The 17,262-nt window shown below is 39.6% G+C and overlaps 3 protein-coding genes across 3 annotated transcripts; 2 read left to right on the plus strand and 1 right to left on the minus strand.

Moving 5' to 3' along the window:
* Positions 1–58: 58 nt before the first annotated feature.
* On the minus strand, positions 59–2,974 carry rpusd4 (RNA pseudouridine synthase D4). Its single transcript, XM_085160504.1, has 6 exons — positions 2,445–2,974; positions 1,544–1,751; positions 1,364–1,457; positions 1,026–1,176; positions 839–936; positions 59–443 (listed from the first exon to the last, which is right to left on the minus strand). Exons 1-6 carry the CDS (start codon positions 2,854–2,856, stop codon positions 243–245), a joined length of 1,164 nt encoding a protein of 387 aa, XP_085016630.1. The 5' UTR covers positions 2,857–2,974; the 3' UTR covers positions 59–242.
* Positions 2,975–3,209: 235 nt separating this feature from the next.
* Positions 3,210–7,494, plus strand: LOC146518475 (WD repeat-containing protein 82-like). Its single transcript, XM_085160507.1, has 9 exons — positions 3,210–3,604; positions 3,703–3,803; positions 3,890–3,956; positions 5,049–5,148; positions 5,540–5,656; positions 5,748–5,903; positions 6,011–6,080; positions 6,158–6,300; positions 6,400–7,494. The coding sequence occupies exons 1-9, from the start codon at positions 3,444–3,446 to the stop codon at positions 6,430–6,432; spliced, it is 948 nt and encodes a 315-aa protein (XP_085016633.1). The 5' UTR covers positions 3,210–3,443; the 3' UTR covers positions 6,433–7,494.
* Positions 7,495–10,112: 2,618 nt separating this feature from the next.
* Positions 10,113–14,893, plus strand: LOC146518476 (uncharacterized). The gene is made up of 5 exons (XM_085159342.1): positions 10,113–10,130; positions 10,212–10,530; positions 10,821–11,135; positions 11,787–11,843; positions 12,362–14,893. The coding sequence occupies exons 1-5, from the start codon at positions 10,113–10,115 to the stop codon at positions 12,442–12,444; spliced, it is 792 nt and encodes a 263-aa protein (XP_085015468.1). The 3' UTR covers positions 12,445–14,893.
* Positions 14,894–17,262: the final 2,369 nt, after the last annotated feature.

The following is a 17,262-nucleotide window of genomic DNA, read 5'->3' on the forward strand; positions in this document are numbered from 1 at the left end:
GTCTTCTAAAAAGAAAAAGTGAGCTGTGGGTCTTTTTAATAATGACGCATTTGAATGGTTCTTATTCAGTTCCATAGCATCAGTTTTTTCATAATTAACACATTCTGTTCCACATCTGTCCACTATCACACGTATCAGCGCTGTAGTTACACATCCTGGTGTTCTATTCCACATTTAAATTACATTCCTGTCACAACCAGACAGGGTTGGACTGTTAAACGCTGAACAAAGCAAGGAGATGATCACGTTTGTTTTTCATCTGGGAGCGTTATATGCAGTCGGCCCAGTGTTTGGGTGAAGTATTTCGGTAGGGGGCAGGACACGTTGACGTCAGCTTGGCTGCTTCCTGGCAGCGTCAGCTGTCGTGCATGTAAATGAAGGGGAAGGTGCCGAACCTTGCTCTGTTCAATCCCAAGTTTTCCCAACACACGTTCTGGTAATTTCTGTGGAAGGAAATGTATTATTTAGTCATCAATTGTGACAAAATAGAAATCAAATTCTTATACGTGTTAAAAAAGAGACTGATCATCAGCCTACCCAACTGAGGGTCAAAGCCATGACTGTAAATGTGCACAATAAAACATAGTCAAAGAGCGATGAGAGGTGCAGTCAGAAAGCCTCTCAACCCAGTGTTATAGTTAAAATTACAATTAAGTAGCACAAACAACCACTATGGATATTCTCAATGTCCTTCAAAGTTTTTAAAAAGTGACTATGGTTAAAAAGCATATGTACCAACATGTCAGCAGCTAACAGTGATTAAGCTGTGGATCCTTATTCACTATTCTATATTTCTTCTTGCTTCATCCTGTTCTCTGTGGGACTGTAAACATCTTACCTGTGGTGCCAGTTTGCTCCAGTGGGAATATTTGTGGTCACCAAGAATGGGACACCCGAGAGCAAAGGCCATATGAACCCTCATCTGGTGCTTCGCTCCTGTGAACACAATGAAGCAGAAAAATACCGAACATGTGCACAGGCAGGTTTTTGGGATGATTTCCTTTTGTTCACATGTGCACTGTTACCTGTAAAAGGCTGGAGCTCCACAAGGCTGCAACCACTGCTGCTGTCCAGGACTCTGTACTTGGTCACTGCTGGATGAGCTTGGCGATGACTTCGGACTTTGGTTACACCATCACCTTCATCGTTCAGTCTGTAAAGAGGACTCAGAGCCATCTGAAATCAAAGAAGTTGTTATGAGACTGGAAAATGCACAGCATTATTTAAACAATAACTAGTAATTTTCTCAAATGCCCTGGACAACAAACCCAAACTAATTTGTGTCATAAACATACTAACTACTAAGCTAAAAGCCGTACATAAAAGGATGTTTAAAGCAATGATCATACAGAATAAGAGGCACCTTGTAGTGTGGCTGAGGACCTGTGACCTCTCTCTCTATGATGGGAATATCAATCAGACCTTCAGATGGCACAGGAACACCAACCGTGATAACCCTGAAAAGGAACATCATAACTAACATGCAGTGGGAGCTTTAGCATGTACATTATTTAATTAATCCTTATCAGTTTCCTCTACTCACCAGTACTTCCTCTCCACTTTGTTATTTCTATTCAGAGCGAGTACGTGCTCCACCACTTCATCCCTCCTGGCCAGCAGGAGAGTTCCTGTTGAGTCCTTTTCTAGACCCAGACAGGGAATGAGCTGAGAATCAGACTTCATCTTCATCCCGTCCATCATTTTGGAGAGAACAGGAAGCACAGAGGTGATGGATGTGACGTTGGAGTCATCTGGGAGACAGCAGCAACATTACATTTGTGGTGCCAGTTAGACATCCCAGCTTCAGTGTGATAGCTGACATTTTTTTATGGTCATTCCAGCTGTTCTCAGTAATGATACTGCATGTCTCCTAACAATAACAACAACAATAATAATAATAACAACAATACTGAGCCTGTTTAAGAACACCTTAATATGTACCACAATAAAATATGCTCTCACCACATAATTTTTCATACACGTTTAACTGTTCATTAATACAAATATCTAATTAGATAATTACATTAATTTAGCATGCAGGCATCAATAATGGTCAATAGTTCAGAGCCATGATCAGAATGGGAAAGAAAGGTGATTTAAAAGACTAAATGTGGCATGGCTCTTGGTGTCAGACAGGCAGGTTTGAGTATTTTATAAAGTTCCCCAATCATCTTTCGGGTTCACACAGAACAGTACAAATGGATGATGTCAGATGATGTTTTCTTGGCACACTCTGTGCCCTTTAGTACCATTTAAACACCACAGTCTACCTGAATATTGTTGCTGACCATGTCCATTGTAAAACACCATGTTACAAAGATCTCACATTGTTTTTTTGAACATTACAATGAGTTGATTTTTATTTTTATTTCAAACTGAAAATAAAAACTTTTTCAAACTTCTTGTCAGTGTAGATCAAAGAAGACAGCCCAGTGTTGGTTTACCTGCCACAGGGACACCGTAGGGTTTGTTGACGATCACTACATCCTTGTCCTGGTACAGCACGCTTCTGTGGAGGTGTTTGGCGAGCACGTTGGGGTGCACATTTTGTAACTGTACACTGAACCGTTTCAGCTCCATCACCCTCCTCTGCTGGGCAGACATGGGAGGCGCTGTCTCTCGGGTCTTCGACTTCTCTCCTCGGATCTTACGAGCCAGGTCAACGGCTCTAAGACGGGGTTTGTCATCTTCGTCGGAGCCTGGAGTGTGGTTGGCAGCGGTGCTCTGAGCCCGGGCGAGGGGCGGTGTTGTCTGCGGACACTGGCGGCAGGTTGTCCGGGGTTTGACCCGACTCAAGACCACATTCAGGCCGGAGCTCCGGTCAAACGCACGCGCTAGTCTCCCACAGCTGTTCATCACGGTACTAAGTGAACCTCACAGACCAGACACGAGCTTCAAAACACAAGCATGAACTCTGAAGTTATTAAAGAATTTCCGGGCCAAGCCTTTCAGAATAAAAGCATAATTTCATCCAATCATTCAAATTAAAATAATTCCGACATATTAGACAATATATAGATAAAACCAAACGACAAACGATATAACTATCCGTTTAAATGCTCTTAAACATAACAAATACACACTGCGTAAATGTAACAAAGGATTCCGGTAATTTCCGCCTTTCTCTCAACGGGTGTATTTGTTACCTACGCTTACACGGCCCGCCAGGTCACAACTGCAAAATATTATAGCTTCTGGAAAGCACCGCCCGCCTGGTAGATGAATAAAACTCATAATTTCCGGTTGTTACAAAGTTGCATGTTGTCTGCTGTGGATTTTTGTTGTCATAATGCAAATACAAGCACCTTAGTGATCTAATGGACAGCAGATGCGCATAGCTCAACCAAACCGAAATAATTACCAGGCTTCATTAAATCTTAAACAGGAAGCTGATGGAGTGTTTTTTCTCCTAACGAATGCTTTCTTGGTAAAAGCCTGCAGCTATGAAGATCACAGACGGTGTATTACGAAGTTTCAGAGTGGCCAGGACTCATCGGAAAAACGAAGAGAAGGTCAACTGCGTGGACTACAGCCCAAATGGTGAAAATGTGATAACAAGCAGCGACGATGACCGCATACTGCTGTATGACATGCGAGATGGAAAGTAAGTGGCAGCCACTGTAGACAGTATACTGTATATGATAAATAAGATCATTAATGTGACTGCATTGTGTTATTATGTTGTCCTTGTGCTTTTCTCAGGTGCAAAAGCAACCTCTTCAGCAAAAAGTATGGAGTAGACCTCATCCGCTACACGCATGGAGACACAAATACAGTGATCTACAGCTCCAACAAACTGGATGGTAAACACTTGACGCCATGCACAGCAATACGAATACAGTTAGTGGTCCATTTTGGAAAATGAAATATATTTTGGGATATTTTTCAGATACCATCAGATACCTTTCGCTCACTGACAACAAGTACATCCGATATTTCCCAGGTCACACTAAGAGGTGCGTAAAGCAAACACACAACCTTAATCAACCACAACTGTAAACATGTAGACTGGTATTCAGTGAAAGCAGACAGTTATATAGTATGCACCATATATGAATACATGCCTACTAAGTAAATGGACATGCTTTTATTTACTGTAACCAGACTAAATAGAATAAAATGTAATTCAGTGGAATTCTCATTTTCTACCTTTCTGGAGCTTTCTCCAGTGTGCTCATAAAAATACAGAAATATACACTCAGTGGTGACTTTATTAGCTAAACCTGTTGAATTGGATTTTAGTGGAAATATCTAATCAGCCAGTGTCATGGCAGCAACTCAGTACATTTAGGCATGGTGAAGGTGATGTGCTGAATTTCAAACTGAGCATCAGGATGGGGAACAAAGGTAATTTCAGTGACTTTAATGTGGCATGGTTGCTGGTGCCAAACAGGCTGGTCTGAGTACTTCTGATACTGCTGATCTGCTGGGATGTTCCCACACAACCAACTCCAAGATTTACAGAAAATGATCTGAAAAAGAAAAAAATTCCAGTAAGCAGCATTTCTCTGGGTGAAAATTCCTCGTTGGTGACAGAGGAGAATAGTCAGACTGCTTTGATCTGAAAGGAGAGAAATAGTAACTCAAATAACCACTCGTTATAACCAAGTTATGCAGAAGAGCATCTCTGAATGCTCTCCAGACATTTCTGTAGCAGATGTGCTAAAGCAGCACAAGATCACACCGGGTGCCACTCCTGTCTGCTAAGAACAATAAACAGTAGTTACGGTTTATATCCCTAAAATTAGACAACAGAAGAAAAACATTGCCTGATTGAATGATTCTCAATTTCTCCTGCAAGTTTGAGATGTTAGGATCAAAATTTGGATGAGACAAAGCATTGCACTCAAATGGCCTCCAGAGTCACAGATTTCAGTCCAACAGAGCACTTTTGGAATGCAGAGGAATTCAGATTCTCATTGTTGATGTGCATATAGTGTGCATTCCTGAAAAGCTTGTTCCTGCCTGTCTTTCCTTAAAGTAATTTTACATTCAATAAAACATTAGCTCAATCCTGATCAGTTAAAACCAATTTGTTTGGGTTTCAGGGTTACTGCTCTCTCCATGTCTCCGGTGGATAACACATTTATCTCTGGGTCACTGGACAAGACTATCCGGATCTGGGACCTCCACTGTCAAAACTCTCAAGTAAGTAGTTTGTCACTTGATTGGAAATTTCCATTTCTTCTGCCATTTGTACACATTTACAAATGTGTAATAACAGCTACAGCAGTAGAATAGTGTGCTTTACATTGTGACACAAAATACTGCCTATTAAAGTGCTGTTGATTAGTAGTCCCTGAGTAGTCTTGACCACCAGAGGTCTCCAAATCTCTCTTGGATCTGCTCAGACATAATAAATCTATGGGCAATACCAGAAACATAACCTTGCAAAAATATAACGAGTAAATACACACCAAATGGAAATAAACACATAAATATGAAAACATGTGATGCAGAAAGTGGTCATTATTGAGGATTCTTTTGCATATTTCTTGAAAGTTAACAGTTTATGTTGCACAATCTCTCTGATTTTCAGGGTTTGATAAATCCACTGGGGACACCTCTGTGTTCGTTTGACCCCGATGGGCTGATATTAGCTGCAGGAGTGGATTCAAAGACAGTTAAACTCTACGACTTTCGTGCTTTTGACAAGGTACAGCTGGGTTTTCTGTTTGTGTTCACATGCATTCTTTCCAAAAGCCTTAAATGAAATTCTTAATTATCTGAAAATCTTTCCGTTGAAGGGCCCGTTTGCCTGTTTTGAAACAAGGTTTAATCGCGTTTGTGACTGGACTGGACTCAAATTCAGTAGTGATGGGAAGCAGATCCTCATATCTACAAATAAAGGGTTCATTGGAGTCTTGAATGCTTTCAATGGATCTGTGCTGCACACCTTTTCCGTAAGAGACATATTGGAACAAAAATACAGAATTGCATCTGTTTTTATGTTAATATAATTATTTTCAGATTACATGCTGAAGCCATCCCTGTCTTTCCTCATTTTAAGGGCTACAACAACAGTAAAGGCATCTCACTGGAGGCCTGCTTTACACCTGACTCGCAGTTTGTCATGATTGGTAAGCTAAAAAAAACCTCAAACGTTAGATCTGAGCCTTTTCCTTTAAGCTTCCTGTTAATACTCTTGTTTTTCCAGGCTCAGAAGACGGGAGAGTTCACGTTTGGAGCACAGAGAGTGGAATGAAAGTGGCCGTGCTGGATGGGAAGCATCCAGGACCCATCAGTGCGCTCCAGTTCAACCCCAGATTCATGACGTTTGTTAGTGCCTGCTCTAACACGGTGAGCGCAAGCCTATCTTACCAGTGTGTCATTGATCTGCTGCTGGAAAAACTGCTTATTGTTCTCATTTTGACTTTTTAAAAATTATTTTCTCAACAGACTTTTTGGCTCCCGTGTGTTGATGACTTGTAAAGGCGCCAAAGGTCACCATCATGGAGTGAATTTGGACCCTCCTTTACAAACATCGTGACCAAGGAATATTTTGGAAAAATGTTATGTTGTTTCTGCCTTTTTTTAAAAAAGATGTTTCATTAGCTTTTATTAGCCTGTGTTTTTTTAAATAATAATTGTGCTTTTATTGATGGTTTTATAATAAAAAATCTTGTTTTTTAAACGTTGTCCCTCATCCTTCCTTAAGCGTTTGCTAGGAATTATCTGAATTCCAACAAGTGCTTTTATTATTATTTTTTTCCTTTGTATTAACCAACAATATTAGAAGTATAAATGTAAACTGACAAACACTAACAAGTGAGAGTTTTCTCTGTGTGTGTGTGTGTGTGTGTGTGTGTGTGTGTGTGTGTGTGTGTGTGTGTGTGTCCAAATCCTGTTCTTCTTTACCCTAGCTTAGATCCTCGTGGCGCAAAACAACAAGGTGCTGGAAACATTTCTTAGAGATTCTGGTCCATATTGACATGAAGACACAGACGTTGGATATCAGTTGGAGATGGTTTACGCTTTGTGTCACAGCACATTATCCTGCTTGAAGCAGCCATCTAAAGACCACTACACTGTGGTGATAAAGAGATGGACGTGGTCAGAAATGAATGATGATGCAAGTACCAGTCTACTTCCTCAGCCTGTCTGACCGATTCTGATGCTCGGTTTCATCATGTAGATGATGTGAATGCCTGGAATAACTGTTATATGATTGGCTGATTAGATATTTGAATGACTTAGCAGTTAAACATAAATGTAGGCCCCTCACACGTGTAGCTCTGACTGATCCATTTCCAGTTTTCAGACTTTTCCCATTTGTCACACACCTAAAAGGATCAGTCAACACTAATGCACGACTCTCGACTAATGAAATGACTGAAGTGAGACTTTGCTTAAGTTTTATGTTTCAGTTACGGTGAACTATTCTTGAACTCTGTTATCTAACTCAAACCTGTCGCCTCATCTAAATACAGGGAGTCATGCTAAACAAAGCTCAGTTTAAGTTATCCAGCTTTTCTTAAATAAAGAAGCTTTTCTTAAGCTAAATGGTGATTTACATCTTAACAACATTCAAATTAAATAATGCTCTGAATCACACTGAATTTATTTGCATATTTATTATATAATTTGCCCCGTCGGAGGAAGATCGGGCTATTCTTGTCAAGGCTCAACTGAAGAAGCAGCACAGTCGTTCTTCCAGAATAACCCGAACCGCTTTCTCTTCTTTCTCAGACTTTTCTCATTTCCTGTAGATTTTTGTTCTGAACTCTGAGGTCTGTCATCTCTGTTCTTATCTTCTGTTTCTTGAACCTTTTCTCTCATTCTTTTAGTGTTTCCTGCTTTTCTTCATGTTTTTCTTCCAGTTCTTTGTTTGCCTCATGCATGTGTTTCTTTGTTGTTCTTTATGATGGGTTGCTTGTAACTCTTCATGTCTCTTCTGTAGTAATTGAAATGAAGACTGTATGTCTTTATGACTTTTCTCCTGTCGTTGCTTCTGCTCCTGCTTTTAGGTGTTGGCTTACTGGACTTTGTTATAGAGTGCTTGTAAATGGCTGTTTTTGGTCACCACTTCTTGGATTCGTCACTCTATATCTCTGCATATTTTCTCAAGTTCAATTTTATTTCCTTCACTTCATTGTAAAATACTTGTAATTCTGTATTTTGTGTTTCAAAGTCTTGGAGAATGTGCTGTGTCTCTCTTTGGGTTTCTTCCAGTTGTTCCTTCTCTTTTAGCAGGTGTGAATTTTCTTTGAGCACTCTATCAATCATTTTTTGCAATGTTTCCATTTTTTCCTCTGTGTCTTCGAGTTTGCACTGCATCTGTTGGTGACCTGCCTCCTGTTCTTCCTTGTCTTTGAGCGTTCATGTGTTTCTTCTCAATGCTTCATCAGACGTCACTTGGAGGCTTTCATTTTTCTTTGTGTCTTGGAGCTTGCAGTACATCTCTATGTATTTTTCTTCTGTGTCATAGACCTTGTAAAAACTTTCTCTATGTTTGATTTTCCATTTTTTAAACTCTTTCTCCAGTTGTGTATTTCTTTCAACTGCTTCATCAAACATTACTCGCAAGCCTTCATTATTTTCCTCCATATCTTGGAGCCTGCAATGCATTTCACTGTTCTTCTCTTCCAGTTGACTTTTCTCCTCCTGCATTTCTGTGATCCTGTTCTCAAGGTCTTGTTTTTCCTTGTTCCAATTATTAAAATCTCTTTTGAGGGCTGGAAATTCACTCAAGGAGGAGTGATGAGGTGTTCCATTTGTCTTGGGTGACGTTGTCTCTGAGACAGTTTGGTACCTTGATGCAACGACTCTGTGGTTTTCTATTTTATTTTACTTTATTTAGGTACAAGAATTAACAGTAAAGTTTCAATCTCTATTTTATCTTTATCTTTACCTTTATCTAAGAATTGTCATTATTTTTATATTTTTATTTTCATTATTTTCATATTGTTACAACAGAAACAATAGGAACAGAAGCATGCAGCTCGTACACAAGCATTTCACTACATGTTGTCCTCTGTATGATTGTGTATGTGACAAATGAAGGTTGTTTGTTTTGCTGAAACAATAATGGAAATAGATATTTGTTTTATAATATATAAATATTGGTACTGTTTGTTAGGGACTTTTTTAAATGAGTATATTTATTGTTAATGAGGGGTGGCTGTAGCTCAGGTGGCAGATCAGGTCAGCCACTAATCAGAAGGTCGGTGGTTCGATCCCAGGCTGCCTCCTGGCTGCATGCCAAATATCCTTGGGCAAGATACTAACCCCGTGTTTGCCTACTGGTGGTGGTCAGAGGGCCCGGTGGCGCCAGTGTCCGGCAGCCTCGCCTCTGTCAGTGCGCCCCAGGGCAGCTGTGGCTACAATGTAGCTTGCCATTGCCAGTGTGTGAATGTGTGTGTGAATGGGTGAATGACTGAATGTAGTGTAAAGCGCTTTGGAGTCCTTAGTGACTGAGTAAAGCGCTATACAAATGCAGGCCATTTACCAATGTATTTTATTATTTAATAACACACACACACAAATTCTAAGCTAACTTGTTATTTAAACACAAAGAAGCAAGTTTCCCTTTTCAGCAGCCACCTTGTGACCCATGTTAATGATTGGTTGCATATTTATTTTTAGGGATCATCACATTATAGAAATGGCAAAATGTAGAATGTCGTTCATGGCTTTTTGCTCTGCTTGTGTTAAAGTGGTTCCTGTGGTTTTCCTGTGACGTTCCTTAAACTGCAACATCAACCTTTACAAAGTCAGACTTTCACATGTGTTCTGTACAGTCACATTAATCCTCTTCATCATGGCTGAACACCTTCTGTTAGTCATCCTCATGTGTAAGTTAAACCTCCAGTAGCTTTTCGATTGAAGATGTTGAATCTGTAGGTTTTACATTTTTCATGGTTGGGGATTTTACGTTGTGTTCTTATATCAACTTTTTTTGTGTCTTTGTGGTGCTTCTATTTTTTATTTTTAATCAATAAACTCACGTGAGGAGTCCCAAACTAAAACTTTCTCAGCAGGACAAATTCCTGTGATCTTGAAAAGACAGTTTGTTTGTATTAATGAGCCATTAATACATAATTATAATAATGGTTATTAATACGTGCATTTAGTATGTTGTTAACAGACTTTCTTTCCAACAGCTTTTTTTCATGAGATTCAAGCACAAGGTGAGTCCCTGATGTTCCAGTGTTCAGATTTTTCTGTGACTGCATATTTGTTCTTTACTTAAACCAAAAATTACCTATTAGATCAAAAATTTCTTTACCTCTAATTTTTCAGCTCTTCTTCCACCAACACTGACAGTGAACACAGCAGTGATCTCAGAGACGGACTCGGTCACGTTACACTGTCAGGCACCAACATCTGTTTCAGTTCATCAGTGTTTTTTCTACACGGTGAGCAAAAATACTTCCAAAGCCTTCTCATGCCTGCAGAATTTCACTGCAACAGAACTGCTGTTAATGTCACATCACAGTTCACTTGCTGAAGTTAAAGTGAGATGTTTTTACACTGGAGACCTTAATTCCACATCTGCTGACAGTGAACCATCCTCCATCACCATACAAGGTGAGAGACTGCTCTTCCTGTGACTGGATTAGTTATCATACAGTGTGTTAGACATATTTATCTTTATAAAGCTTCATGTTTTCTTTCACAAAACTTTTTTAGGAGTGTTGTTCTTACACATTTTCTTACACCACCAAAGACAGCACACAGGAATCTAAACATGACCAGTTACAGTTAATTACAAAATGTGTTGCAGTTCAGCTTTTATGAACACCAGTATTGTTATTGTTGTGCTGGTAAAACATACAATATTCTTGTATATTAATGGGACTTGATTAATCTTCATGTAGGTCAAACACCACAGATGAGTGTGCAGCATTTTAATGGGGAACATGTTCGGTTTGTTTGCTCTCTGCCTGGATCTGTGAAAGATGATACGAGATGTAATCTGTACTTTGGAGAAGCAAGTCGTTCGGTCCTCACAGTAGCTGTCGGGAAGAAAAGCAAGACAAAAACTAAACAGAGGTTCTGCCAGATTTATGTCTCAATTGATGATTTTTTGAGACATCTACATTATGTTCAACAAAAAGATGCCAGCTGTGATTACACTTTGACAAGGAAACCCAGGTCTTTGTCTCCTCGCAGTGATCGATACAACTTAACAGGTAAGTCAAAGATAAACAGACTTTATAGCACAGATGCTACTTTAATTAATGAAAATGATGAAAATGACTAAAATAAAAGCATTCAAAGTATTTTTCTCTAAAAATGTTCTGCGGTTGTTACTCCCAAGATTTTCATTTTGTTTCACTTTGTTTAGTTGGACCCTCAGTGCAAATAAATAGAACTGAGCTTTGATGTGAAAAAAAGTACGTCCAGACTGGCTTTGATAATATTGTCAGCATAATAACATGCTCACAGTAGAAGTGGGTAAAAGTTTTTACACTGGATACTCTTCCTAACACAAAATATTTGTTTTAATACATAGATATAAAAATATGAATATGTACTGATAAATGGTCAGAATTATAATATTTTTCACTGTCAGATTCAAAATTGAACTGAATCAAATCGACTGGAATCGGGGATCAAATCGAATCGGGACCTTAGAAATCAGTGATGATACCCAGGCCTAGACACTACCAAATATTTCAGTATAGGTAAAAAAATAGTCCCTCGTCTGACATTCCCTTTGGGACAGATTTGACATTTAATGAAATAGTAAATGTGTTTTCAAAAATTTTAATCACTTTTGAATTGATTGCAGTAATAACAAAACCTTTATTTATACTCAAATTAATTTCCTTTTACTGTAGCTATTCTAGAAAGTGAATCACCAAAGATCAACAAACCATCATCTATCATGACCACAGGTAGGACACACAGTACACGTAACTATTAACCCAGAGCATCATCATACATCACTTCTTTAAAATATCTTTAACATTTTATTGAACATTAATGGAGCAGAATTAAGTCTCAACAAACCCAGTACTTTAACTTCTACCACTTCAGTGAACTCACTATCAGGTAAATAAATTACTCACGTGGTAAAATTAGAAAATATTTTTTCTGTATTAATGTAAATCTGCTTAAATGAAAGATGAGACGTTTAATTTTTGTGTTATATATTATTTTTCAAACTAAATATTCTGAAGGCTGAAGACTGAAACGATGTCTAACAGTTCAAATACTGTTACAATACTATGTTTAACATACTTCTTTAAATTATAGAAAAGTTGGCAGACATATACCAAGAAACTCTGCTTTTCTTTTAGCACTTCATGCCAAATACTTGTTTTCAATAACGCAAGGAAATAAATAATCAACAATGTCAATACAGAAAATATGTGGCATTATAATATTTGTTTGATATTTTTCTATCTTAAAGGACTAGCTGCTCTTAATCAGAGCCCTAAAACTGGTGTGAATGTAACACTTCTGGAGTCGTTACAGTATACTAGGACCAGTTAGGTTCAACTACTAGAGTAGTAATGAGTGTAGCATGTAATAAAGACCACAGACCAGAAAATATGTTTAAATTGCCGGCTTGTTATTTTGTGAAGACAGAGAATAGACAGTTAACACACATCACATAAAACATCCAACATCACACATTTAAGGAAAACAAGATATTTTCTTTCCCCTTTTTGTTCAGTATATTCTGTTAGTTTATCCTATTTATCTCAAAACCTTTTATTTGGCTTTAAAAGGATGTTATTTTCAACCTAGGTTATTGTCTTATTTATTTCAAGTTCTAAGTTCAAGTTTATCCTTTGATCTATTTGCATTAACACTGTGTTATTTTAAATCAAGTTCAGTTCTTTAGGCCCAAGATTTAATTTAATCTTGGTCTAGGTTCACCTTTCAATCTCAACCAGTTCTTATTTTGTTTTAACCCAACAAACTTATTTACATTTCCATTAACACCATTAGAGCATTAAAATGTGAGGTTGACCAAAATAATTTACAAAAACATGTAAAAACTAAAAACAATTCAGCAAAAGGCTGAATAATCCCCTTAAACAAACAAATAAACAAAAGAAAGTTGTCTCTGTGTCCTTTAACTATTAATCCTGGAATTACTCCAAATGATTATCCAGTGCTTTGAAAGTCCGCTGTTCTTTTGCAGAGGTGTATGGATTAATCCTACCAGTTTTTCAGCGAAAGAGCTCAACGTCCAGCAGGGGGCGTTTTCCCTTTTCCTGCTCGGTACAGTTCAATGGGTCCGTGGGTGGCTCGCCATCTTGTTTCTCGCTCAGCGGATCAAACTCCGATTCTAGCTCGGCATTTCCCGATCCAAACCTTAATGGCCTACCATAACAACAAAATAAAGTGCATAAACATTCAAAAATAACACAAGGGTAGCTCTTAAATAACAGTAAAAGTCCATTTTTCCAGCTTATTTAGCCGTGAATGAGGTGACGCCAAAATGGCGCGCTGAAACACCGTCAAAGGCCTTTGAAGTACAGCCTGTGTGTCGGTTAAGCACGAATCCACCGTGTTTAACATAAAACAACATAAATCTGCTACCTTGGCTCTCCGTTTGCATGAAATGAGCAATATAATACAACAAAACATTTCTTGCATGAAATAAAATACAATTTCTAAACTCACCAAGTCCCGTTCGGTTATGTTCACAACGTCACCGAGGCAAGGACAGGTCGGAAAAACAAAAAATATATTCTCCAGAGTACAAAAATGGCTTTATGTAGATTTCTGGCTCGTTTTTAATCTTTTTTCACTCGTTTAGGCAGCAGCTCCGCAAGGACTGTCTGCATTTCTCCCTCTCTAGCATCAAAAAGAATGAACAACCCGATTGGGTGTGGCTATCACAGGAGTCACGCTGCAGCGTGCCCTTTCACAATAAGAGTCTCAACACATATTTTAGCCATTTTACCTGAATTAACATAAAACACCATGAATTAGCAAGTTTTGTACTCTTTTAACATGTTTTTAAACACAATGAAATCCTATAACATGAATTATATCATTGCTGATGTTTTTAATGAATTTTCTAACCATTATGATCTATTTATTTATCACCTGTGATATATTTCTTATGACTGTTTTTACTAACAGGCTTTTATTTATTGGCAGTTATGTTAACCAGGGTTACACCCTCCCCTCTTAAATGTATGCAAGCCCCTTTGCATAAGGCATAAATCAGACTACCTGGATATCATGGATTTCAATAGAGCCTGTGACAGCTTCACTTAAACTTTGGAACAAAGACTGAACTATGCCAACAAGAGGGTTGCCTAATTGAGGGTATGTTAAGTGCTTGGGCTTTGTTCTCTCTCGGGATGATCTTCTGACTGATTGCTCTGCTTCGAGGTCATTTCTTTCAGTTTCATTGTTTACAGGTTCAGTTCCATTCACGTGAGTTTGAGTTGCTTCCTCATCATTAGTTTTCATTGAATCCGATGCATTGTCCATTTCATTTTGTTGCGTTATCTGAGATCCTTCCTTTGCAGGTTCAGGCAAGTTTTTCATTTCAGGTGGTTTCTCCATTTCAGGTATTTTGTCATTTTCAGGTAAGTTTTCCATATCCGGTAGGTTTCCACAATCAGGTAAGTTTACAGTTTCCGTCATGTCCATGTGCTCTTCAGCAATATCAGGCACTGTCACACTTTCTGAGACTTGAGAATTGTCTGATTTGGGTTGCTCATTAGCATGGTTTGACTTAGCCTTGGGAGGAAAGACTACTTCGTATTCCTCAATCGACCATGAGATCTCTTTGGGAGGAGGTGGAGGGTAATACAGAGGGTAGTTATCCTCCTCAGAGTGATATTCAAGTTCAGGTTCATCGGGATCAGTCGTTCGGTGTTGACGTGTGCTTGGCCGATGAGGCTTTACTTGGACTGCTGGAGGATTTTCAGGGGCAGTTGACAAAAACCCACAAGGTAACAAAAGGTCTCTGTGGAGAGTTCTAGTGGGACCATGGTGATGCTCGGGTTTGACTGTGTATACTGGGAGGTTGTCTTTTTGACTTACAACCACGTGGACGATGGACTCCCACTTATCAGCCAATTTGTTTTTTCCCCTAATCCGAACATTCCTTACAAGCACGCGATCTCCGACACCTAAGACAGATTCGGTTACATGTTTGTCATATCTAGTTTTGTTACGTTCAGCGACTTTGCTTACATTTTTGGTAGCCAGTTGGTAGCTCTCCTGAAGGTGAGATTTGAGGGCTTTAACATACTGTGAGTGAGATTGCTGCTGGCGATGGTTCAGGGGGACATTGAAAGCAAGATCAATGGGTAACCTAGGCTGCCTGCCAAACATTAACTCGTACGGCGTAAACCCTGTACTTTCATGTTTTGTGCAGTTATACGCGTGAACGAGTGGCTTAACAAAGTCACGCCAATGTTTCTTGTCTTCGTCTTTGAGTGTACCCAACATGTTTAGCAGGGTTCTATTAAACTTCTCCACAGGGTTTCCCCTGGGATGGTAAGGCGAAGTTCTGACCTTTTGAATCCCAGCTAGGTCGCATAACTCTTTGATAGTTTTTGACTCAAAGTCTGCTCCCTGATCGCTATGCAACTTCTCGGGAAAACCGTAGTGGATTATAAAGTTTTCCCACAGGGCCTTGGCTACAGTTTTAGCCTTTTGGTTGGGAGTTGTCATTGCTACAGCATATTTCGTAAAGAAATCTGTAATAACTAAGACATCTTTAGTGTTGCTGCGATCTGGTTCAATCGTCAAGAAATCAATACACACCAACTCTAGGGGTCTGGTGACTTGAATGTTTACTAGGGGCGCTGCCCTCTCTGGCAGGGTCTTTCTGCAAACACACCTGCTACAGCTTTTGATCTTTTGCTCTATGTCTGAGGCCATTTTTGGCCAGAAAAATCTGGTTCTGGTTAAATCAAGGGTCCGGTCAAGACCAAAATGACCCATGTCATCGTGAAGGCTTTTGAAAACCATAGATCTTAGACTTTCAGGAAGAACCAGCTGGTACTGGGTCTCTTCACCTACTTGCCTTTTTCTGTACAAAATCCCGTTCTGCAACTCAAGTTTGTTTAACTCACGCAGAAGGATGCTAAGTTGTGGGATCTCGTTGCGTACAGTAGGAGGAGATGTTTCACCTGTTTCAAGCTGGTGTATGATTTCACTGATAGCAGGATCATTTGTTTGACTTTGTCTTATCTCTTCTTCTGACAAGCTTGGAATGACAAGAAAAGGATCACACTGGTCGAAACTGTCGGGAACAGCATCAACGGACATAGACAGTGAAGTTACGAGTGGGCAGGCGAGAGCATGGTCTGTGTCAAGAGACTGGAGGACTAGATGTTTCTCACAGATTGCACTGACAGCTTGAGTGGGAACGTGAGTGAAAGGATCGGTGCCAGGCAAGTGGTGTTGCACAAACTGACGGATCCGCTCCTGTTCCTTCAGGGAGACAAGGTCATTTAATGGCTCGAGATGCGGACGACGAGATAGGCCATCTGCGTCCATGTTTTGTTTGCCTGCTCTGTACCTAAGCTGGAACTCGAAAGAGGACAGGGCGGACAACCAGCGATAGCTCGTCGCGTCTAACTTAGCAGTGGTCAAAATGTAAGTTAGAGGGTTACTGTCAGTTATTATTGTGAAAGGACTGCCATATAAGTAATCGCAAAACTTTTCCGTTACAGCCCATTTGAGTGCAAGAAACTCAAGCTTATGAGCAGGATAACGGCTTTCGCTTTTTGATAGTCCTCTACTTGCGTATGCAATTACTCGCAACTCTCCCTCCTGCTCTTGATAAAGAGCTGCCCCTAACCCAATTGTGCTTGCATCTGTGTGTAATATGTAAGGCAACTTGGGATCGGCAAAGCCTAAAATTGGGGCAGAAGTCAGTTTGTCTATAATCGTCTCAAACGCTTTCTGACAACTCTCTGTCCATCTCTCCCCGAAAGGAGCTTTTGGCTGAAAGTATTGGACGTAGTTGGACTTAGAGCTATTGCTTTTCCGCAGTGGGGGGTATCCAGCAGTTAGGTTGGTAAGGGGTTTTACGATCTTAGAAAAGTCCTTAATAAACCGCCTATAATACCCTGCAAACCCTAAGAAGGAGCGGAGTTCTTTCAAGTTCTTGGGACTTGGCCATGTTTTTAACGCTGCTACTTTTTCGGGGTCTGTTTCTACACCGTTTTGGGAGACGATGTGCCCTAAGTACCGAACTGACGTCTGAAAAAACATACATTTTTCAGGCGACAGCTTCAGACCGTATTCTTTGAGACGATTAAGCACGTGGAGAAGGCGGGTCTCATGTTGTTCGAGGGTTTCGGAGTAAACTATAAGGTCGTC

Source organism: Neolamprologus multifasciatus, chromosome 5, assembly GCF_963576455.1.
Source record: "Neolamprologus multifasciatus chromosome 5, fNeoMul1.2, whole genome shotgun sequence".
NCBI lineage: Eukaryota > Metazoa > Chordata > Actinopteri > Cichliformes > Cichlidae > Neolamprologus > Neolamprologus multifasciatus.

Coding starts and splice junctions, on each gene's coding strand:
- rpusd4 (XM_085160504.1), bottom strand. CDS start 2,856: ATGAACAGCTGTGGGAGACTAGCGCGTGCGTTTGACCGGAGCTCCGGC. Junction 1,458..1,543: donor AAAGTGGAGAGGAAGTACTG/GTGAGTAGAGGA, acceptor GTTCCTTTTCAG/GGTTATCACGGTTGGTGTTC. Junction 937..1,025: donor GGAGCTCCAGCCTTTTACAG/GTAACAGTGCAC, acceptor TTGTGTTCACAG/GAGCGAAGCACCAGATGAGG.
- LOC146518475 (XM_085160507.1), top strand. CDS start 3,444: ATGAAGATCACAGACGGTGTATTACGAAGTTTCAGAGTGGCCAGGACT. Junction 6,081..6,157: donor CTCGCAGTTTGTCATGATTG/GTAAGCTAAAAA, acceptor TTGTTTTTCCAG/GCTCAGAAGACGGGAGAGTT. Junction 6,301..6,399: donor TTAGTGCCTGCTCTAACACG/GTGAGCGCAAGC, acceptor TTTTCTCAACAG/ACTTTTTGGCTCCCGTGTGT.
- LOC146518476 (XM_085159342.1), top strand. Junction 10,531..10,820: donor ATCCTCCATCACCATACAAG/GTGAGAGACTGC, acceptor ATCTTCATGTAG/GTCAAACACCACAGATGAGT. Junction 11,136..11,786: donor TGATCGATACAACTTAACAG/GTAAGTCAAAGA, acceptor CTTTTACTGTAG/CTATTCTAGAAAGTGAATCA.